This window comes from Muscardinus avellanarius, assembly GCF_963383645.1.
Source record: "Muscardinus avellanarius genome assembly, chromosome: 16".
In the NCBI taxonomy this organism is placed as follows: domain Eukaryota; kingdom Metazoa; phylum Chordata; class Mammalia; order Rodentia; family Gliridae; genus Muscardinus; species Muscardinus avellanarius.
Genome location: NC_137802.1, coordinates 44,099,239 through 44,123,905, shown reverse-complemented (window position 1 = coordinate 44,123,905; position 24,667 = coordinate 44,099,239). Strand labels below are relative to the sequence as shown.

Here is a 24,667-nt window from a genome sequence, read left to right as displayed (position 1 = left end):
CAGAAGGGCTTGGAGTAACATATTCCAAACTCTGAAAGAAAACAACTTCCAGCCAAAAATTTTCTACCCAGCAAAACTTTCTATCAAATTAGATGGAAAAATAAGAAGCTTCCATGACAAACAGAAACTGAAGGAATTTATGTCTTCAAAACCAGCGCTAGAGAAAATACTCAAAGAGATTAACTACAAAGAAGAAATAGGTAACACACACCAGAACCAGAGAAATAAGATTTTTCCATCCAACAGACAACTAAGATTGGTTATCTGTGGAGATTCATTATTTATGTTAGTCTTTTACCTATCTCTAAATTGTATTGTTTGCCTTTATTGTTGTTAATTTTTAGGATTTCTAGTTGGAATATTAATATACCTTCAGATATAGCATTTGGAAATATTTTATCCAATTCTATTAGTAACTTTTAACTCTGTTTACATTGTCTTTGGATATACAATATTTTTTTCATTTTTTAGGGAGTTTGTATACTCTTCTGTTGCCTGTGCCATAGAAATCATATCCAAGAAATCACTGCCAATTTCAATGTTGTGAGGTTTTATGACCCAGATTTTCTTCTAAAAGTTTATAGTCTTAAGATTTATATTTAGGTCTTTTATCTATTTTGAGTTAATACTTGTATATGGGATTAGGTAAGGGTCCAATTTTATTCTTTTCCATGTAATTATTATTTTTCAACAATATTTAGTTAAAAGATTATTATTTCCACCACCAAATGTTCGTGGAAACCTTGTCAAAAATAACTTGACAATATAGGGAAGAATTTAGCTCTAGGCTTTTATTTAACTCCAATGGTTTATATATCTGCCTTTAGAATAGTACTACACTGTTTCAATTATTGTAGCTTTATATGGTTTGAAATCAGAAAATATATATCTTCTAGCTTTGTTCTTTTTCAAGATCATTTTGGGTATCTAGAATCCATATTCCATATTAGGATAGATTTTTTTCTGAAAAATAAATATATGATAGTTTCACCTAAAAAAATTGAAAAAAATATTCTCTGGTAAGAAAGAAAGCAAGAAGAAATATTGAAATGTTATCTTTAAGTCATCAAAAGCTTGGTATCAGAGAAATGAAACTGTTATGTGAGATTATCATTTTTAATTTTGGATAAATTGCTATAATACTAGATGTCAACCACTAAGCCAAGCATGGGAAGGAGGGATGGGGAGAGAATGGGGTGGGGATCGGGTGGGGGCTGACTGGGCAATGTGTGCATGTATGTCTACAAAAGTTTGTATCCCACTATGATGTATGAATACAGTGCACCAATAAAAAAAAAAAAAAGATTTAAAAAATACTGCTCCCTAAATCTACTCCCAGAGATAAGCATTCATTTGGATTGAAATGTGGTCTGAATGTTACTATGTTTGAAGAACTCCCTGAGTAATTTGAATGTGTCCATGGATTTAAGCTTCCTCTGATCCCTTAATCAACTGACCAGTAGTCAATAACTCTAAATGCCCTAAAGAGATTCATGATTTGTAAGAACTCAGAGGTGAGTTATTTCATTATAAGTTTTTGGAAGTCAGAAACATGATATCCTCATTTATCTTTCATCAGTTGAGATTTTCACACATCAATTTTTAAAAGTAGGAAATAAGCCGACATGCACAAATAAGCCCCCCATGCATTTTTTGGATTGGGGCAGTGTGTTATAACAAGACACTTGTTGTATGTAAAGCACTTAGTATACATCTACCATGCAGTGATAGTCTATAGGAATATGGAAGAAATAAATGAACAAGTAAATAAAGGAATGGAAACATTACTTAGAAATCTTAACCATCATTCAACTTAGGTTATTTCAAGGCTTAAATGACTTATTATATGGCTATCACTGATAATTTATAATGGACCTAATTAACATGGATTAATTTATTTTGGATATCAATATAAAGCAAGTTATATGACATACTTATGTCAGGGCACGATCCAATGGCTATTTTTTATTCTTCTATTGCTATACTCATTTTACATCATTATGAGATTCAAGGTGATAATACACATACGAACAAATGACTGGTGTATTTTTCTCTGAATCCCACTGTGCTCTTTCCTCATAGGACAGATTTTTATCAAGTGTTGTGTGTGTGTGTGTGCACAGACACATGTGTATGTGTGTATGTCTATATACATACATACATGTGTATATCTGTATTTTTTGCAGCACCGAGGATTGAACTCACTGGCATTCTACCTCCGAGCTACATCCCCAGCCATTTCTGTTTTTGAAACAGGGTCTCACTAGGTTGCTGACAGTTTTGTTAAAACTGCGGAGGCTGCTTTCGAATCTGTGATCCTCCTGTCTCAGTCTCCCAAGTACTGGGCTTACAGGCATGTGCCACCACTGAGCCAGGTTTTGAAATATGTATATTAAACAACAATGGTGAGCTAGGCTGAGACAGGAGGATGGCAGGTTCATATGGTCAGCCTCATTGTCTTAGCAAGGCTTTCCTCAATTTAGTGAGACCCTGTTTCAAAATAAAAGATAAAATAGGGCTGGTGGTGTAGCTCAAAGATAGAATGGACCTGGGTTTAATTCCCAGTACTACAACAAACAAAAACAAAAAGAGAAAGTACTTATCTGGAATCTTTATTCCAGGAGAAGAGGTTGGGCTAAGTTAAAGCAGCAAGGCAACGATGACTCTAATACCCACACTTATGCCAATTCCTGTTTCAATCACAACAGCTGTTTCTCTGTTATTCTTTGTGTGTGTGTGTGTGTATATACATACATACATACATACATACATACATACATACATACATACATATATATATGGGGGGGGCAGAACTGGGGATGGAACCCAGGGGCTTTCTACCTCCAAACTACACTCCCAGCTCTATTTTTATTCTTTATTTTATTTATTTTTTATTCTTTTTTTGGTGGTACTGGGGTTCCTGGAAACCCTTCTACCTTCGGGCTACACTCTCAGACCTATTTTTATATTTTTATTTGGAAACAGGGTCTCTTAAACCAGCAAGGCTGGCTTTGAACCTGTGCGATCCTCCTGTCTCCGCCTCACAAGCGTAGGGATTATAAGCATAAGCCACCACACCCAGCATTTTATTCTTTATCTTTAAACAGGGTTTCAGTGAGTTGCAAGGGGCCTCACAAAGTAGCCGAGGCTGTCCACAAACCGTGATCTTCCTGTCTCAGCCTCCCGAATGCTGGGATTACAAGCTTGTGCCACCAAGCCTGGCTAATTTGGATATTCTTAAAGTTATATTTGAAAAACAATATCCTAGAAAGCTAGGCTAGTGGCACAAAACTGTAATCCGAATAATAGGGGGTTGAGACAGAAGGATTGCAGGTTTGAGGGCTAGCCTCAGCAAGTTAGCAAGATTCTCAGGAACTTAGCAAGTCCCTGTTTTAAAATAAAAAACAAAAAGGGCTGGGGTGATGTAGTACAGAAGTAGAACGCTCCAGGGGTCAATCCCTTTTACAAAAACAAAAACAACAAAACCTCCTAGGTAGGGAAGGCTCCTGAGGTGCTGAGGCAGGCAGGAGGGCTGACAGTCTAGGGAAAGGGGTCTTATGAACACTGTGAGCAGAATCAAGTGTACAAGACTGATGAGACAAAGCAGGGCCTCCTGCAGGGTCCTAGCAGGTCCTGACTGTAAGTTCCCTAGAGCCAAAGCCACTAATTCTTAGTGGCAAAGAAAATGATTTCAGAGAGAGAACCATAGAGTCAATTCCTAAGGGAAAAAAATTAAGCTTGAAGTTAAGAAGCAAACTCACTGTACTAAGACATAGTAAGGAATATAAAGGTTTTCCTATTTGATAAGAGAATGCAGTTAAGAAAGATTAAGTGAACAGGAAAGCTTGTGGTCCAGATAATTCAGAGACAGATGCCTCAGTTTTGAGTCAGAAAGAGGAAGTTTCTGATCACATGGAGCCAAGTTATTAATAATATACTTCAGGTTAGCTGCTCTATTTCATATGATAGAACATACTATTTTTTTATTTGAAATGATCAGTTTTAACTATAAAATCAATATATGGATATCCTCCCCATAAAACAGCAAAACCTTACAGAGAAGGCTAAAGTTCCTTTTATAACCACCTCCACTTCCATTCCCCTAAATAAATCTCCTCTACAAGTGATCACTTTAGTATTTATGTTTTTAGAACGTTTTCAATACAATCTTTTTTTTTTACCTTGTGATAATGGGGATTGAACTCAAGGGCATTCTACCTCTGAGCTACACCCCCAGAACTATTTTTTAGTCTTTATTTTATTATACTATTTTTTGTGGTACTGAGGATGGAACCTAGGGGTTTTTCTACCTCTGGGCTATACTCCCAGATCTATTTTATACTTTATTTGGAAACAGGGTCTCACTAAGTTGCTGAGAGCCTAAGTAGCTGAGGCTGGCTTTGGACCTGTGCGATCCTCCTGTCTCAGCCTCACAAGCACTGGGATTACAAGCGTGTGTCACCACGCCTGGCTCTATTTTTTATTTTAAAACAGTCTCACTACATTGTGAAGGGCCTCACTAAGAAGCTGAGGCTGGCTTTGAACCCACAAGATCCTCCTGTCTCAGCTTTCCAAGTAATGGATTACAAGCATGCACCAACATCTGGCTTGAAATCTGTTCTCTAACTAGTAAAAATAGGATAACAGTGTCTATCTTACAGGAAAAGAACAGAAGCGAGCTGCAAGGTGGACAATGTTTTCTTCTTTCTAGTTTCTCACTGTGTTGGGAGGAGCAGATTGCAAGAACGGAACTTTAAATTCAAGATGGAGAAGATGATGTACCTATTTCCAGGGATGGAATTACCCAGCCCTATGATAGAACCCACCCTTCCTTCTTTCTTTCCTTCCTTCCTTCCTTCCTTCCTTCCTTCCTTCCTTCCTTCCTTCCTTCCTTCCTTTTTTCAAGAACTGGAGGTTGAACCCAGGGGCATTCTACCTCTGAGTTACATGCGTAGCCCTATTTTTTTATTCTTTATTTGCAAACAGGGTCTCGCTAAGTTGAGGAGGGCCTCACTAAGTAGCTGAGGCTGGCCATGAATCTGCAATTCTCCTGTCTCAGCCTACTAGGACTACAAGCATGCATTACCATGCCTGACTAGAACATTTTAATCTTAAAAAAAATAAAGTTAAAAACAAAATTAATCCATTGCATTATTATAATAGAGGTCTTTCTCACAGAGAACTCCCCCACACCAACTTCTGGAGATGGAACCCAGGGCCTCCAGCGTGCTAGGCAAGCGCTCTGCCTCTGCGCTCAACCACGCTCTGGGTTGAGCAAGGGTTTCACTGAGTTGCCCAAGCTGGACTCAAACTTGTGACCACCCGGCCTCAGCCCTCTCAGCAGCTGGTGCCATAGGTGTGCATTGCAAAGAGCTGGACTCATAAGGAACTTCAATATAGGATAACTGTTCAAGATACGGATAGGAAATAATGTTTTCAGGATGTTTGCTGTTTAAAAAAATCCTGACTAGCCGGGCATGGTGGCGCACGCTTGTAATCCCCGCACTTGGGAGGCGGAAACAGGAGGATTGCACAGGTTCGAAATCAGCCGTGCTGGCGTAAGAGACCCTGTTTCAAAAATATAAAATAGGTCTGGGAGTGTAGCCCGGAGGTAGAAGGGCTTCCAGGAACCCCAGTACCACTAAAAAAAAAAAAAAAAAAAAAAAAAAAATCCTGACTACTTATAAAAAAATGTCTTGGGGTCTGTTTGGTTTTTTATATTAAAACAAAAGTAGATCTAAAGAGAGATGAAGGTCACTTAGAGTGTAGAGTGTCAAAAGACAAAAGTTCCAGAAATCTGAGATGAACCATTACTATAACTCAGAACTCAATCTAATTCTGAGCTTTTTAGCACTGGAAAAATAATAGTCCAAGGGAAGAGAGTAACAGATTTGCTCTGTAGTTCTCTTCAAAACTGCTGGTGCAATGTGTGTGATGCATTTCATAAATGTGTCTTTTATCAACACTATAGCAAAATAAATAACCTTACACTGAGATAAGTATCTAAGATTCCATGCTGGGTTGCAAGACGGGCACATTAATACATTAAGCTTTAATTTGTTGTTTCTATCACTGAGTTAATATGCTCGATTTTGATTAAAATTTCTTTCTTTTTTTCTGTGGTACTACAGAGTGAACCCAAGGAGTTTTATTATTTTATTTTATGGGGTACTGGGGTTGGAACCCAGGGGCATTCTACCTCTGACCTATACCCCTAGTCCTATTTTTTCTTTTGAAACAGGGTCTCAGTGTTGTAAAGGGTCTCACCAAGTAGCTGAGGCTGGCCGCGAACCATGATCCTCCTGTCTCAGCTTCCCGAATGCTGGGATTAAAGCGTGTGCCACCACGCCCGGCTTCTTTTTTTATTTTTAATAGTAGTAGGGACTGAACCCAGGAGTATTCTACTTCAGAACTATACCCTCAGTCCTTTTTATATTTTTTGTTTTGAAATAAGGTCACACTAAGTTGCTGAGTGTCTCACTATGTTTGGAGGCTGGTTTCAAGCCTGTGATATTCCCGTGGCAGCCTCCCAAGCACTAGCATTGTAAGAGTGTGCTACTATGCCTAGCTCAAAATTCTTTACTTGCCATTAATGAGGAAAAACTCTTTCTGATTTTCAGTGAGAAACCAATCTCAGTTTGGTGTAAGAATAAAGCCCTAAACCCACAAAATGTGAAGTATAAACAAAACATTGTTTTCCAGATTCTTTTTTGTCTGTATGTAGACAGTAGTAGACAAAATCCTCACATATAGATTTAACTTCTAGTTAGGTTAAAAAATACTGGTGGGAATTAGGCAGATCATCAAATCAAAGAGAGAATTTGTCATCAGATACATTTTTGACACAATTTTGAATTACAAAGTTGTGGGAAAAAAACCTTGTAAAGAATTTTTGATGATATATATCACATTTTCAGCTCATAATACATTAGTAATAATGCCTTTGTTTTTGTGATCTTACAAAGGGAGACAAAAAAAATCTAGAAATCGATCCATCTTTTTCTGACTTAGCTGACAAATTACAAAGCTTCAGGTTAACATAGATGATCGATGGTTATCATTCGGTTGAGCCACATGATGCTGTCAACATGCAACTACTTTTGATATACAAACTCCCAAGTTTTATATGATTCAATGTAATATGAAAATTGGACAAAGCTAGTACTTTTTCCTGTTTTATTTATTTTTTGGTGCTATTAGGGGTGGAACCCAGGGGCTTTCTACTTCCGGGCTATACTCTCAGACCTATTTTACATTTTATTTGCAAACAGGTCTCACTAAGTTGCTGAGAGCCTAAGTAGCTGAGGCTGGCTTTGAACCTGTGCAATCCTCCTTTCTCAGCCTCCCAAGCACTGGGATTACACGCCGGGCTCCCTGTTTTAAAATCAATTCAATTTCTTTTTTTTTTTTTAATGTTTTATTGGTGCACTGTATTCATACATCATAGTGGGATACAAACTTTTGTAGACATACATGCACACATCGCCCAGTCAGCCCCCACCCGATCCCCACCCCATTCTCTCCCCATCCCTCCCTCCCATGCTTAGCTTAGTGGTTGACATCTAGTATTATAGCAATTTATCCAAAATTAAAAATGATAATCTCACATAACAGTTTCATTTGTCTGATACCAAGCTTTTGAAGACTTAAAGATAACATTTCAATATTTCTTTTTACTTTCTTTCTTACCAGAGAATATTTTTTTCTATTTTTTTTGAAACTATCATATATTTATATATTTATTTTTCAGAAAAAAATCTATCCTAATATGGAATATGGACTCTAGATACCCACAACAATCTTGAAAAAGAACAAAGCTAGAAGATATATATTTTCTGATTTCAAACCATATAAAGCTACAATAATTGAAACAGTGTAGTACTGTTCTAAAGGCAGATATATAAACCATTGGAGTTAAATACAAGCCTAGATCTAAACTCTTCCCTATACTTTCTTTCTTTTTTTTTTTTTTTGGTACTGGGAATTGAACCCAGGGGCATTCGGCCTACAAACTACAGCCCCTGCCCTATTTTTCTATTCTTTATTTTGAAACAGGGTCTCAGTAAGTTGCAGAGGGCCTCACCAAGTAGCTGAGGGTGGCCTTGAACCTGCAATCCTCCCATCTCAGCCTCTCCAATACTGGGACTACAAAGTGTCCGGCTTTAAAATCATTTCAGTTTCCTACTTATTTTCCTTGTGGTTGGTACTGGGGGTTGAACCCAGGTCCTTGAGCATGCTAGGCCAGCACTCTCCCACTGAGCCATACCCTCGGGGCCCCCAATTTTTTTTCTTTTCTGTAGTGCTTAAGGATTGAATGCAGGGCCTCACACATTCTAAGGACATGCTTTACCACTGAGCAACAGTCCTTTAACTGTAATTTTTTTTATAAAAGATTTTATTTGTAAAAGCTAACAAGAAATTTAATAGAAAAAGTTTAAAGCTATTAAATAATAAGAGAAGCATTTTCATTCTAAGGTATAAAACAAATAACTTCTAAAAATAAGATTCTTAGATGTTACTGTACTTCTGATTTAAACAATGACTATTTCAAAATAAGGTGAAAAATTATATACTCACATGTTTAAAACAGGTAACTGGAGCGGCTATAAAGCTATTGCTATTGATGTAGTTACCCCAGCTGAAGCCTTCCATGGAGACTGCTGAAATAAAATAAATTAGGTATAATTCTCAAGCCTTTAAATTACTATTACTATTATTATTGTTATTTTGGCCTTGGGGATTGAACCCAGGAGCATCCTATCTCTGAGCTACACTCCCAGCCCTATTTTCTTTTTTATTTGGAAACAGGGTCTCACTAAGTCGTTAAGAGCCTAAGTTGCTGAGGCTGGTTTTGAACCTGTGATCCTTCTGTCTCAAGCCTCTCAAGTACTGGGATTACAGGAATGTACCACCACATCCAGCCTCTAAGAAGGCTAGTATTGTTAAAATGTGAAAGGAAATAAAATGAATTTACCCCCTTTAAATCAAGTTTTCTTTTTTCTATAAAGCCTGAAAAACTTCAGTCTTCATGAAATAACGTGAAAATTTTTAGCTTGTATCATACAGGATGAATATTCCTTATCCCAAAAGATTGGGAACTGAAGATTTTCAGATTTCAGAAATTTCTTTCTTTCTTTTTTTTTTTTGGTACAGGGAATTAACCCCAGTAACAGTCTACTTCGATTCCCAGCTCAATTTTATTTTTAGACAGGGTCTTGCTAGGTTGATGAGCATCTTACTACTTGCTGAGGCAGTCCTTGACACTGTGATCCTCCTGCCTCAGCTTTCTGAGTACTGAGATTACAGTCTTGTACTACCACATCTGGCTAGCTTTTGGATTTTGAAACATTTGCATAGACTTTATTAGTGCTCAAAACGTTTCAAATTTTAGAGTACTGTGGATTTCATTTTCAGACTAGGAGATGCTGGACCTATATTTGCCAATGAAATACAGTTTCCCTTTTCTATTTTGATACTGGGGATTGAACCCAAGGGCGGTCTACTTTGGAGCTATACCTCAGACCTTTCTAATTATATATATATATATTTTTTTTTTGGGGGGGGGATGGTGGTGGTGGTACTGGGGATGGAACCCAGTGTCATTCTACCTCCTAGTTACATCCCCAGTCTGATTTTTTTTAAATTTGAAAATAGTGTCTCACTAAGTTGTGGAGACTGGCCTGAGATCTGTTTCAGCCTCCCAAGAACTATGATTATAGGCATGTGCCACCACACTTGGCTCTGTTTTTTACTTTGAAATAGGGTATCACTAAGTTGCTAAGGCCTCATTAAGTTGCTGAAGCTGGTCTTGAACCCGCGATCCTCCTGTCTCAGACTCCCACGCACAGTGTGAGCAGTCATGTCCAGCTGAAGTACAATTTCTTTAAGCCTCTACATTAAACACATGCTCCTTGGGAAGTGACATATAAGTTCACCAATGAGGGGTGTTCAACAGTTGAGAAAAGTGTCCAGAGTTATTAATAAACAATGCTTTTGTCTTTTTATTTTAAAAATACTTATATTAGACAGGCGTGGTGACGCACCCAGTTTTTTTTTTTTTTTTTGGTGGTACTGGGGTTTCTGGAAGTCCTTTTACTTCTGGACTACACTCCCAGACCTATTTTATACTTTTTTATTTTTGGAAACAGGGTCTCCACCTCCCAAGCGAGGGGATTACAAGCCTGTGCGCCACCATGCCCCGGCGACGCACCCAGTTTTAAGAATAAAAAATAATGGCTGGGCGTGACGGCACACACGCCTGCGCTTGGGAGGTGGAGACAGGAGGATCCTGCAGGTTTGAAGCCAGACCTGCTGGCTTAAGAGACCCTGTTTCCAAATAAAAATATAAAAATGGGTCTGGGAGTGTAGCTCAGAGGTAGAAGGGTCTCCAGGAACCCCGGTACCACCAAAAAAAAAAAAAAAAAAAAAGGGCCGGGCGTGGTGGCGCACGCTTGTAATCTCAGCATTTGGGAGGTTGAGACAGAAGGATTCTGGTTCGCAGGCAGTCTCAGCTACTTAGGCCCTTTGCAACTCAGTGAGACCATGTTTCAGAAAAATAAAGAATAAAAAATAGGGCTGAGGTTGTAGCCCGGGGCAGAATGCCCCTGGGTTCCATCCCTAGTACCACAAAAACACCCACAAACTTATACTGATGCAATGTTATTATAAATCATAGTGAGATTCAAAGCAACACACATCACTTGGTTTATTTTCCTCCATATACTTCCCCTTCTCTCTCCCTCTTCAAACATGTTAGTGAGAAGCATAGTATGGTGGTGCATGCTTGTAATCCCAGCATTTGGGAGGTTGAGATTGGAGGATCGTGGTTCGAAGGCAGCCTCAGCTATTTAGTTAGGCCTTTTACAACTCAGTGAGACCTGGTTTCAAAATAAAGAATAAAAAAATAGGGCAGTGGGTGTAGCTCAGAGGTTGAATGCCCCGGGTTCCATTCCCAGACCCACAAAAAAAGAAAAAAAGTTAGTAAGATTGGCAGTGATACCTGTTTTTGTGATTTTATACTCATTCAGCTCTTACTGTGTATCAATGTGATATTTATCCATCAATATCTGTCACCTAATATCTTTACCAGGGATAGTTTTTTGAGATGGGTGTCTTCCTATATTGCCTAGAGAGGTCTCAAACTTCTGGGCTCAACTGATCCTCCTATCTCAGCCTCCTGAGTAGCTGGGACTACATGTGCCAGACACTGCACCTGTTTTACTAGTTTTTTTTTTTTTTTGGTGTTACTGGGGATTGAACTCAGGGGCATCTTACCTCTGAGCTACATCCCCAGCCCTATTTTTTATTCTTTATTTTTAAAACAGGGTCTCAATAAATTGCAGAAGACCTCACTAAGTAACTGAGGCTGTCCTTGAACTGTAGTCTTCCTGTCTCAGCCTCCCAAGTACTAGGACTACAAGCTTGTGCCACCAGGCCTGGCTGCACTAGTGTTTTTAATTGCCTTTCATCCTACTTACACCCCTGCCTTTGTATTTCTATTTAAAATCTCCTATTAGATCCGATACTTGTAATCCCAGTACTTGGGAGGCTGGGACAGGAGAATTATGGGTTTGTGGCCAGTCTCAGCAACCTAGTAAAGCTCTCAGCAACTTACTGAGATTCTGTTTCAAAATAATAAATAAAACAAGGCTGAGGGTATATCTTGAAGGTAAAATCTTCTATTAGAAATGGTACCTGGTTATTCCTCTCTCTTGAATTCCTTTGAAGTCTGCTAAATGTTTCATTTATTTCCCTGCATCTCTACAATACTCTTCACTGTCTACAGCATAGTAAATGGGTACATAAAAGATAGTAAAATAAACTAAATTTAAAAAGCCAGGATAAACTGGGCATGGTGGCACAAGCTTGTAATCCCAGCATTTGGGAGGCTGAGACAGAAGGATTACAGGTTCAAAGCCAGCTTCAGCTACTTTGTTGGGCCATCCACAACTTAGTGAGATCTTGTTTCAAAATAAAGAATAAAATATAAGGCTGGGTTCTTAGCTCAGAGGGAGAACTAAAAAAAAAAAAAAAAAAAAATTTCAGGTTGCCACAAGCACTAAAACTTGTATATGCAACTATTCCCTCCAGAATAACTGACTGAGACCAGTGCTACCATCAGGAAGCCTGAGAGGGCACAAAAAATAGCTTAGGTAGACCCCCAAATTAAAATATCATTATTTAAAACTAAATGAACCAATATATTTCATTTGTTAAATTCACCAGTATTACCTGCTTTTGTCTTTGCTTGGTTTTGCAAGGTAGCTTGATACTGAGCATAAGCGGCTAATTTAGCAACTAAAGGCTGTTTCTGAAGAACTTTTGCTTTCTTTGTTGGAGGCTTACCCTGAAAAAAGAAGAGTTAAGTAAATAGGATTCTCTCTCATGCCCCACCACCAAAATTTAATACAACTGCATTCTACTCATTCTGCTTAAGTAAACATGGAGGGTTTAGAAAATTATTAAAGCAGAGGAAACATATAAGAAATTTTAACGAGAAAATTTTTTCTGAAGTTCTGCTACAATGTAGATTTCTAATATGGGTAGCAGATCTGGCAGAGACTAAAAGAGCAATATGCAAATTAATATGTTAATAAAAATTATATCCCATAAAATGTTAAAATATAGGCTGTGGTGGATACTTGATTTCTTCTCATAGTAGATAGAACCAGTGGTTATTTACTCATGCAGGCTGCCAAGCATTGCTATTTATGTGGTAAGAGAAGGTAACTTCATGTTCAAAGAGCAAGTGACTGAGGTTTATACCTTTAGTGCTAATGCAAAAGATCAATGACAAAATGATCATGGCCAAATTCACAGTGTGAGAAACTGCCATCCATGTGGGTACAGACCACTGCTCAGGATCTTTACGTACCGTCTGAAATATAGAAATACATCTGAGTGATGTATTTCCTTAATGTAGGGGACTTATATAATCTTTCAGTGCTATGTAATGATCACAGCAAGTTAAATGAGAAAAGAAAAAATGTGACCATTCAATAAAAGATTTTAAAATAATTACTTATGAGCTGGGCAAGGTGACACATGCCTATAATCCCAGTACTCAGGAGGCTAAGACAGGAGGATTTCAGGTTTAAGGACTGTCTTAGCAATGTAGTGAGACTTGCAGCAATCTAGTGAAACCCTCTTTAAAAAAAAAAAAAAAAAGTTACAAAGAGCTGGGGATATAGATCAGAGGTAGAATGGCCCTGGGTTCAGTCCCCAGCACAACAAATAACAACAACAATGATAATTAAAAAAAATCACTTATGTAATTCTTTTAAAATGTTGTTTATAAATTGGGCGTGGTGCTGCACACTTGTAATCCTAGTTCAGAGGAACAGTTGCCCTGAAGTTCAATCCCAGTAAAACACACACACACACACACACACACACACACACACACACACACACACACACACACAGTTGTTTATATGGTACAAGAGTAATAACTTAGTTAAGATTCCAGTCATTTTGTAGATACTGATGAACATTTAAAAGAAGAGGACTTACTTTCTGTTCAATGAATATTTTAAAAAAGGTTAGTTGGATTAACCAAATACATTTGGTTAAGATATCAAATTGCTTGTATTCAAAAAAGTACAAAGCTTTGCTTATCTTGCATGCCAAGGCCCTAGGTTTGATTCCCAGCATAACCACTATCCACACACACACACACACACACACACACACACACACACACCGTTCAGAGCAAAGATGATGGAAAAATAAACCTGGAGAGTAAGTCATTTCCCCTAAAATGTTTAGAGATTCTATCTTGGTATTAAAGGAAAAAAAAAAAAAAAAGGGAAAAAAGAAAATATCTCTATTTCTTGTATATTCAAAGGTGTTTATTTTATTCATACTTTTTGGAAAATGGAATTTTTAATTCTATTATTAAATAATGTATATAGTTTGTTTTGGATAGCATGTGTTATTAATTTAAAATTCAATTTTACAAAACTATAGGGTTCACACATTTTGTAAAAAAATGTTGGACATAAAATAGTAAGTGGCCACTTGGGTAGAGGTGAAATCTAGTAGTCAACTAAAATCAAATGACAGGTAAATGGTGAAAGCTATAGAAATAATAGATATAAAGAATAAGGTTTCTGTACCGTTACCTGAAGTCTGGCCAAAATGCTTGCCTTCTTGGAGTTTGACGAATAACTTCTTGAACAGGAAACACTGCAGAAACGTTTTGTTTTAGAGTAAAAAGCATCTCGCACGCCAACCATCCCACACATCTCGCAGGTGGCTAATCAGCAAAATGAAAACACTGATGTTATCATCACATAATAAATCTAGCATTTTAATAGTAATTTTTTTTGTGGTACTGGGGATAGAACACAGGGGCATTGTACCTCTGAGCTAACACCTCAGCCCTATTTTATTTTTACTTTAAAACAAGGTCTCAGTAAATCGTGGAGAGACTTGCTAAGTTGTGGAAGCTGGCAGCAACCTCCTATCTTCCTGTCTCAGCCTCCTGGGCATTGGGATTACAAGAATGTGCCACTATGCCCAGCTTACCTAGAGAATATTTTTTATGATATGCCTTGAGAGTTTCTCCTTTCTCTTTTATAAATAATAGAGAAGCTTATACAAAAGTTCGAGAAAAGACTAGTACTATGCCATGTGAGGGGCTTTAGAAAGTCTGATAATAGCCAAGGTCTAAATAAGCCAGGCATGGTGGTGCATACTTGTAATCCCAGCGCTTGGGAGGATGAGATAGGAGGATCAGACAGGTTTGAAGCCAGCTTCAGCTACTTAAGAGAGTCTCTCAGCAACTTAGTGAGACCCTGTTTCCAAATAAAGTATAAAATAGGTCTGGGAGTATAGCCTGGAAGTAGAAAAGCTGCTGGGTTCCACCCCCAGTAAAACACACACACACACACACACACACACACACACACACACACACACACACACACACAAGCTCTAAACAGGTCAAAAGACACACAAACAAATGTAAATCAGATTCAACTAATATTTTCTTAGTGTTTATTATGTGCTAGACATTTTATAAATATATTACAAATTTTAAGCTTTTGAGAAGATTATAAGCAAAAGATGAAAAAGGTGCAATCTAATTGAGGATTAACATGAATTACAGCGTAAACCTTTAAAATACTGCAGTTTCAAACCTAAAACGGGCTCATTTTGGAGGCTGAGACAGGAGGATCTGGGTTCGTGTGCAGGCTCAGCTACTTAATGAGGTCCTTTGCAATTCAGTCAGACTGCTTCAAAATTAAAGAATAGAGCCGAGCGTGGTGGCACATGCTTGTAATCCTCGCGCTTGGGAGGCTGAGACAGGAGGATTGCACAGGTTCAATGCCAGCCTCAGCTACTTAGTGAGGCTCTCAGCAACTTAGTGAGACCCTGTTTTCAAATAGGAAAAAAAAAAAAAAAAGGTCTGGGAGTATAGCCCAGAGGTAGAAAAGCCCCTGGATTCTACCCCCAGTACCACAAAAATAAAATAAAATAAAATAAAATAAATAAAATTAAAGAATAGAAAATAGGGCTGGGGGTATAGCTTGGAGATAGAATGTCCCTGGGTTCCATCCCCAGTACTGCAAAAGAAAAATAAAGTAACATAGCAAATAACTGAGTTACCATTTTAGGCTGAAGGTACAAGATAAGAGTATCAGAATATTAGAGATCAATACAGGGCATTTAATGGGAGATAAAGATGAATTTTTTTTAGTATGTGGGGGTATTATGATTGAACTCAGGGGTATTCTGTCTCAGAGCTATACCTCCAGCCCTATTTTATTTTTATTTTGAAAAGAGGGCCTTACAACTAGGTTGATGAACGTCCCACTACTTGCTGAGGGTATCCTTGAACCTGTGATCCTCCTGTCTCAGCCTCCCAAGTACTAGGGTTACAGGTATGTACCACCACTCTTGGCTCTCAATGTTTGCTTAATGTAAAAATTCTACAACAGATTGTTAAAAAGGTTTGTGACCACCTAGATAAAAAAAAGATCTGGGTATGGTGGCACACATTCAAAATAAAAAGGAGGGGTGGTTGGTATAGCTTGGAAGGTAAAATGTCCTTGAGTTCCATCCACAGTACCATCCACACAAAGGGACAGTGGATTCTTGTCAAGAGTTGTACATGCTGAAGATAACTCCTCTGACTAGGATGAAATCTTTATCAGGGCAGAGACCTTATTCTGTGCTGGCCTCCCAGGTACTGGGATTATATGCATACACCATTGTGGTTGGCTGTGTCTCTAGTATTAAAACAGATGCAAGCACACAAAAAGTTTCAATAAACATTTTCTTTTGTGGTAAGGTTTCCAGACTGGTATGCTATAACCAAACTACAGAAAAATATGTATCAAAAGAAAGAATATCTGTTAAAATCTCTCACATAGCTTTGTTAACCATGACTAAAAAATTATGGCTGGAGTAGAAGTTACATAGGTGGAGAGTCAAAAGCCCCTCTGACTCTATGTATGCGCTTTCTCTGTTGATTAGCTTCCAGGACGTGGTCATGCCCTTGACCTCCCCATGGCTGAGTCTTATTTTGGCCTGCACCAAGCAGAGAGGCAATTTCTATCCTTCCTCTGCCTTCGAGCCTCTTGCAGAAGGGCCTATGATAACACATGTGAAGTTCTTTGCTATCTTTTTGTAGAAGGTGCTGCAATTAAAAAAAAATGTTAATACAATCTAACCTAGAGGAAATTGCTAAAAATAACTCATATTGTTTGGGACCAACTCATTTAGTTGAGCTTGCTAAAAGCTCAGTTCCTTTCTGAACTTCACTGTGAATTTGGGGGATACTAAATTTCAGTGAAGGACTTTTCAAATCACATTGGCAAGGCTTAAAGAAAGAAATTTTCCAATGTTGCCACTTCTTCCTGGAATGTAGTTGTAGTATTCTTCAGTAGTATTATTAGGTATCTGTGTACAAAAAGTATACAGTTATTCAGGCTAATGTTTTCTTTTAAAGAATGTATTTGTAAAATGTAACGAGGTTAGTAGTTAAATCTTTTTAAGCTCTAAAAAAATTAAGATTATATGTTAGACCTAAAATTATAGTGAAATCTATTTTAATACTATTGTGGCTAGCAATGGTTGTGCATTTATGTAAAAATATATACAGAATGCCCTAAATAAGGGATATTCAAGATAGGTTTCACTTTTGATTTACAGAATTGTAACACTGCTAATGTCTTTTGCACAGTTATTAATTCTTCACAAGTTCTCTAAGATGTCAACTCAATTTTTGTCTTATTCAAGACAAGTGAACACCTGCTCTGGATCCACTATTACAGCCAGCTCTAATTTTGTCATTAAATATTTTCACTCTGTGGTGAAAAAAAAAATAGGTGGAAAGAGGGAGAGAGGAAGGGAAAGAGGGAGGAGAAATGGAGAGAGGGAGGGGAGAAGAGAGAGGGAGAAAGGGAGAGATTGATTGATTTTGTGTGTGTGTTTGAAATTTGTGTGTGTGTGTGGTACTGGGAATGGAACCCAGGGGCATTCTACCTCTGAGTGACACCCCCAGACCTATTTTTCTATTCTTTATTTTGAAACAGGGTCTTACTGAGTTGCAAAGGGCCTCACTAAGTGAGGATGGCCATGAACTACAATCCTTTATCAGCCTCTCAAATGCTGGGATTACAAGCGTGCACCACTATGCCCGCCTGCCTCCCTCCCTCCTTCCTTCCTTCTCTTTCTTTCCTTCTTTCTTTCTCTCTCTCTTTCCCTCCTCCTCCTCCCCTCCTCTTCCTCTTTTTCTCCTCCTCCTCCTCCCCTCCCTCCCTTCCTTTCCTTCCTTCCTTCCTTTCTTCTTTGTCTGGGGATGGAGCCCAGGGATTCTACCTCCGAGCTACACCCTGCCCTATTTGTTATTCTTTTGCCTCACTAAGTAGCTGAGGCTGTCTGCAAACCGTGATCCTCCGGTCTCAGCCTCCCAAATTCTCGGATTACAAGCATGCGCCACACACCCACTTTATTCTTTATTAAAAAAAAAAAAAATATATATATTTTTTGTGGTACTGGGGATGGAACCCAGGGCCTTTCTACAACTAGGCTACACTCCCAGACTTATTTTATATTTTATTTGGAAACAGGGTCCCAAGCCTCCCAAGCACGGGGATTACAAGTGTGCGCTACCATGCCCAGCTTATATTTTATGTTGGAAAAGGGTCTTACTAAGTTACTGAGAGCCTAAGTATCTGAGGCTGGCTTTGAACCTGTGTGATCCTCCTGTCTCAGTCTCCCAAGCACTGGGACTACAAGCATGTGCCACGACGCCTGGCTTTTATTCTTTATTTTGAAAGAGGGTCTCATTAAGTTGCGGAGGGCCTCACTAAATAGCTGAGGCTGGCCACAAACCGCGATCCTCTGGTCTCAGCCTCCTGAATGCTGGAGTTACAAGCGTGCGACACCACACCCAGCTCCTTCTTTATTCTTGAAACAGGGTCTCACTAAGTTGCAGAGGGTCTCATTAAGTAGCTGAGGCTGGCGGAAAATCTGTGATTATCCTGTCTCAGCCTTTCAAGTACTAGGATTACAAGCATGTGCCACCACGCTGGGGGTTTATTTATTTTTGTGGTACTGGGAATTGAATCCAGGGGTGTTTTACCTCTGAGCTGCACTTCCAGCCTTATTTTATTATTTGAAAACAGAGTCTCACTAAATTGCAGAGGGCCTCAAAGTTGCTGAGGCTGGCAGAGAACCTGCATCCTCTTGCTTGGCTTCCCAAGTACTGAGATTACAAGTGTGTGATACCGTACCCAACTAAAAGAGAAAATTTCCTTTTTTTTTTTTTTTAAGCAGTACTGGGTATGGAACTTCCCAAGCACCTAAAATTATAGGTATATACCCCCTCACCTAAGATCTTGTGTAGCTGTTTTTGGTACCGGGATGTAACCCAGAGGTATTCTCTTATATTTCCATCCTGTCTTTTTTTTTTTTTTCTTTCTTTTTTTTTGTGCAGTACTGGGGATTGATCCCAGGGGCATTCTACCTTCAAGCTACATCCGCAGCCCTATTTTATTTTTATTTTGAAACAGGGTCTCACTAGGTTGATGAGTCTCAGCACTTGCTGAGGCTGTTCTTGAATCTGCAATCTTCCTATCTTAGCCTTCCAAGTACTGGGATTACAAGTGTGTGCCACAATGCCCAGCTTGTTTTTTTTTTTATTCAAACAGGGTCTCACTAAGTCACTTAGGCTGGCCTCAAGAGTATTATCCCCCCTGGCTTAGCCTTCCAAGCAATGGGATTACAGGAGTGTACCACCACACCCAGCATCCTTGTGTAGCTTTAAAAGCATCAATAAGACCAAAAGACAAAAGTTAGAGCAGGATAATTTTGGTTCGGTACAAAGAACATACTAGTAACCAGAGATATTAAAATAATAAAACTTCTTCAGAGAGTACCTTATCATTTAAAGTGTTAAAATAGAAAACTTCTTATGAGGAATTACCAGAGGAGAAAGCTTTACCTTAAATATTTCTTTCAACTCTTTTTTTTTTTCCTTCAGTACTGGGGATGGAATCCAAGGGCATTCTACCTCTGAGCTATACTCCCAGCCCTATTTTTTATTTTGAAAAAGGGTCTCAGCTGGGTGTGATGGAGCACGATTGTAATCCCAGCATTTGGGAGGCTGAGACCAGAGGATTGTGGTTCTCAGACAGCCTCAGCTACTTAGTGAGGCCCTCTGCAACTCAGTGAGACCCTGTGTCAAAATAAAGAATAAAAAATTGGGCAGGGGGTGTAGCTTGGAGGTCAAATGCCTCTGGGTTTCATCCCCAGACCTGGAAAAAAAAAAAAAAAAAAAAAAAGAGAAAGAAAAAGAAAAAGGGTCTCACTGAGTTGCAAAGGGCCTAAGTAGCTGAGGCTGGCTGTAAACAGCAATTCTTCTGTCTTGGCCTCCCCAAATACTGGGATTATAAGCATGTACCACCACACCCAGCTCTTTCAACTCTGTAATCCTTCACACTTTTAGTTACATGGAAATTTATTATCATTGAATTTATGTCCACATTTTTTAATTTTGTCCTACCTGCTTCGCTGTAGAAGGAAGAAGGCCAATATAGATATCAAACACAAATTTAAAAATCTTATCTGAAGTAGTGTGTGGTCGCTCATCCTTATAATCCCAGTACTTGGGAGGCTGAGAGAGGAGGATCACAGGTTTTTTTTTTGTGGTACTGGGGTTCCTGGAAACCCTTCTACCTCTGGGTTACACTCCCAGACCTATTTTTTAATTTTTATTTGGAAACAGGGTCTCTTAAGCCAGTGAGGCTGGCTTCGATCCTGCGTGATCCTGCTGACTCAGCCCCCCCAAGTGCGAGGATTACAAGTGTGCGCCACCACGCCCCGCAGGATCACAGGTTGGAGGACAGCCTCAGCAAGTAGTGAGACTCATTAACTTAGTAAGACCCTGTTTCAAAATGAAAATAAAATAGGCCTGGGAGTGTAGTTGGAGGTAGAATGCCCTTGGATTCAATCCCTAGTACCCTCCCCCCTACAAATCTTACCTGAAATTATAAATTTTATGTGCTGTCTTTTTAAATAGCCTTTAAAAATTCTAAGAAAGGCCAGGTGTGGTGGCACACTTGTAATCCCAGCATTTGGGAAACTGAGACAGGTGGATCTTGGTTAGCCCATCCCCAGCTATTTAGTGATGCCCTCTGCAGCTTAGTGAGATGCTGTTTCAAAGTAAAGAATTAAAAATAGGGCTGGGGGGCATTGCTTGGAGGAAGAATGCTCCTAAGAAAGTAGCCCTGTGTGGCGGCACATGCCTATAATCCAATCCCAGTACTTGGGAGGATGAGGCAAGATTGCCAGCCTCAGCAACTTAGCTAGACCCCCTTCAACTTAGTGAGACCCCATTTCAAAATGAAAACTAAATTAGGACTGGGTGTAGCTCTGAGGTAGCCTACCTCTGGATTCAATTCCCAGCACCACAAAAATTCCAAGGAAGTGAAACGACTGAAGAATTCAAACAAAAACAAAAACAATCTCCAACATAAAGTTACATATGCAATGAAAGCTCTAAATACTCACCCATACCAGATTTACCATCTGGATACGTGTACACTTGTCCATTGTTTTTGATAATCGGGAGGCTGGAAGGTAAAGGAGCCACCTCCTCTTCGCTCTCCTCAGTGCTGGAGCTGCTACTTGTATCCTCACTGCAGCTATCATAGCCGTCAAACATCCCGGATGAGTCTCTTCTTCTCCTTTTGGATTGTGAAGAATACTCTGTCTTCAAGTAGATGAAAACAACAAAACATCAAATGTACTCATATAAACCCCTAAATGTCCTCAGCACAAATTTATGGCAAACGAGACTGGAGAAAAACCTAACCCCAAGAAACGACCATTTTATTTATAAGAAAAAGCTCATTAACATTTCTGTCAAAAAGGCATCTTTCACTTTTATGAGATTCAAATTTATCAGTTACCATGTTATTAATTTTGTTTTGTTTTTGTTGTACTACAGACTGAACCCAGGAGCATCCTACCTCTGACTTACATCCCCAGCCCTTTCTATTTTTTTTATTTTGAAACAGTCTTGCTGAGGCTGGCTTAGAAACTGCAAGCCTCTTATGCACTTGGGATTACAGGCATGTGCCATCACTCCTGGCCTATCATGTTATTAATCAGATTAGTCTTAATGAAGATGGGAAGAACACAGAATGTGAATCAGAAGACCATAACACAATTCAAGTATTATCTTAAGTTACTGTGTTACTTCTCTATAAAAAGATCAGCTCAAATGATTAACTTTTGTCATTAAATTATAAATTTCTATGCCAATTTAGAGCATCCAGAAAATGTAGATGTTTTTAAGAAATCACTAAGCGTCCTAAAGGAGCCTGCTCTGGTGGTGCACACCCGTAATCCCTGCTCTTGGGAGCAGGGACAGGAGGATTGCAGGTTTAAGGCCAGCCTTAGCAATCTGGCTAGACACCCCCCCCACCCCCCACCCCCGGTACTGGGGATGAAACTCAAGGGTATTCTACCTCCAAGCGACACCTCCAGCCCTATTTTTTATTCTTTTAGTTTGAAACAGGGTCTAAGTTGCAGAGGACCTCACTAAGTAGCTGAGGCTGTCCACAAACCTTGATCCTTCTGTCTCACCCTCCCAAATGCTGGGATTACAAGCATGTGCCACCATGCCTTGTGGCTAGACTTTTTTTTTTTTTGGTGGTACTGGGATGGAATCCTAGGGGCTTTCTATGTCCATGATACACTCCCAGCCCTATTTTATATTTTATTTGGAAACAGGGTCTCACCAAGTTACTGAAAGCCTCACTAAGTAGCTGAGGCTGGCTTCGAACTTGTGCGATCCTCCTGTCTCAGCCTCAGCCTCCCACGTACTGGTATTACAAGTGTGCACCCACCATGCCCGGCTTAGACTCTTGTTTTTTTTTTTTTTGGGTGGTACTGGAGATGGAACCCAGTGGACTTCTACCTCTGGGCTACACTCCCAGACATACATACATACATACACACACACACACACACACACACACACATACATACACATATATATTTTTTTCTTTTTTTTTATTCTTTTTTTTTTTTGGTGGTACTGGAGTTCCTGGAAGCCCTTCTACCTCCGGGCTACACTCCCAGACCTATTTTTACATTTTTATTTGGAAACAGGGTCTCCTAAGCCAGCGTGCGCGGCTGGCTTCAAACCTGCGCGGCTGGCTTCGAACCTGCGCGATCCTCCTGTCTGCCTCCCAAGCGCGGGGATTACAAGCGTGTGCCGCCACGCCTGGCTATTTAAGACTGTTAAAAGGACTGGCAAGCTGGGCATGGCGGTGCTGGCTTGTAATCCCTATTCTTGGGAGTCGAAGACAGGAGGATCACGCAGGTTTGAAGCCAGCCTCGCTGGCTTAAGAGACCCTGTTTCCAAATAAAAAAAAGTATAAAATAGGTGTGGGAGTGTAGCCCAGAGATAGAAGGGTTTCCAGGAACCCCAGTACCACCAAAAAAAAAAAAAAAAAAAAAAAAAAAAAAAAAAAAAAAGGATGGCAAGAAGGTTGTGGCAATACAAGCATGTATCCCCAGTACTTGGGAGGCTGGAAGAGGAGGATTGCAGGTTTGCGGGCAGCTTTAGCTATGTAGTGAGGCCCTTCACAACTTGGTGAGATCCTGTCTCACAATAAAGAATAAAAATAGCCGGGCGTGGTGGCACACGCTTGTAATCCCTGTGCTTGGGAGGTTGAGACAGGAGGATCGCACAGGTTCGAAGCTAGCCTCAGCTACTTAGTGAGGCTCTCAGTAACTTAGTGAGGCCCTGTTTCCAAATAAAGTATAAAATAGGTCTGGGACTATAGCCCAGAGGTAGAAAGCCCCTGGGTTCCAATACCACCAAAAATAAATAAATAAATAAATAAATAAATAAATAAATAAATAAATAAATAAAAATAAAAATAGGGCTAGGGGTGTAGCTCAGAGGTACAATATCCCTGGGTTCAAATTTCAAGTTCTGGGGATTTAAAAAAAAGTGTTCTAAGGAGATTAATGGGGAATTTAATATTTTGGGGATGATTTTAAAAGTTATTAACAATTTAAAAAATTATAGGAGTAGCTGGGCATAGTGGCGCATGCTTGTAATCCCAGCATTTGGGAGGCTGAGACAGGAGGATGGCAGTGTGCAGATAGCCTCAGCTACTACTAAGCGAGGCCCTTTGCAATTCAGTGAGACCCTGTTTCAAAATAAATAATATAAAATAGGGCTGGGGGGTGTAGCATGGAAGTAGAATGTCCCTGAGTTCCATCCCCAGTACCACACACACACACAATTATAAGAGATTAGATGGTCAGAGTGGCGCATGCTTGTAATCTTAGTATGGGGGAAGCTGAGACAGGAGGATGCCAACATGCAGTAACTTAGCAAAACCATTTTGAAATAAAAATAAAAAAGGACTAGGGTGTAACTCAGTGGAAGAGTTCCCCTGGATTCAATCCCCAGTATTATAGAGAAAATATGTAAGAGATAACATTTTACACATATAATCCTATTCTTTTCAGAGTGCAAAGCAGCTTTTATTTCCTCTTCTAGAGAAATTGGGATTTCTGGTATATAAAGATAAACTGCGTAGCCGGGCCTGGTGGTGCACGCTTGTAATCCCAGCATTTGGGAGGATCGCGGTTCGCGGACAGCCTCAGCTATTTAGTGAGGCCCTCTGCAACTTAGTGAGACCCGGTTTCAAAATAAAGAATAAATAATAGGGGTGTAGCTCGGAGGTCGAATGCCTCTAGGTTCCATTCCCAGACCCGCAAAAAAAAAAAAAAAAAAAAAAAAGGATAAATTGTCATAGACACAATTTCATACTTCACTTCAGTTGCAGTGGACCTTAGACAATGAATCAGACATTTACAGAGTTTTCCTCATATAGCTTCTAGTCCCACCCTTTCACTTTTTCCTTCATTCTAAGAAACTTCTTTTCCAGATACTTATGCTGCTAAGGCCACAAGGTCCTTTCTGACCGGGTTCTAAGACCTCACCCTCCATGTTCGGTTGATCTCCTGTCATATAAACCCATTTTTATGGATAAAACAAAACTTTTTCTTTTTTTTAACGCAATTGGGGATTGAATCCAGGGGTACTTTAACTTCGAACTATATCCCCAGCCCTACTTTTTATTCTTTATTTTGAAACAGGTTCCTACTAAGTTGCGGAGGACCT

General features: G+C 39.4%; 1 protein-coding gene across 2 annotated transcripts in view; it reads right to left on the bottom strand.

The window, feature by feature from the left end:
- Positions 1 to 21,178, bottom strand: part of MBTD1 (mbt domain containing 1) — a gene marked incomplete at both ends in the record, with an annotated part of 60,640 nt that extends 39,462 nt beyond the window's left edge. The window contains 4 exons of one of the 2 annotated variants that reach the window (XM_080712701.1): positions 8,578 to 8,660; positions 12,223 to 12,346; positions 14,124 to 14,257; positions 21,025 to 21,178. In XM_080712701.1, the coding sequence (XP_080568827.1) occupies positions 8,578 to 8,660; positions 12,223 to 12,346; positions 14,124 to 14,257; positions 21,025 to 21,178 (495 nt within the window). The remainder of the gene's footprint in view (positions 1 to 8,577; positions 8,661 to 12,222; positions 12,347 to 14,123; positions 14,258 to 21,024) is intronic. The other variant, XM_080712702.1, reaches the window with a different exon arrangement.
- Between the last annotated feature and the right edge of the window lie 3,489 nt (positions 21,179 to 24,667).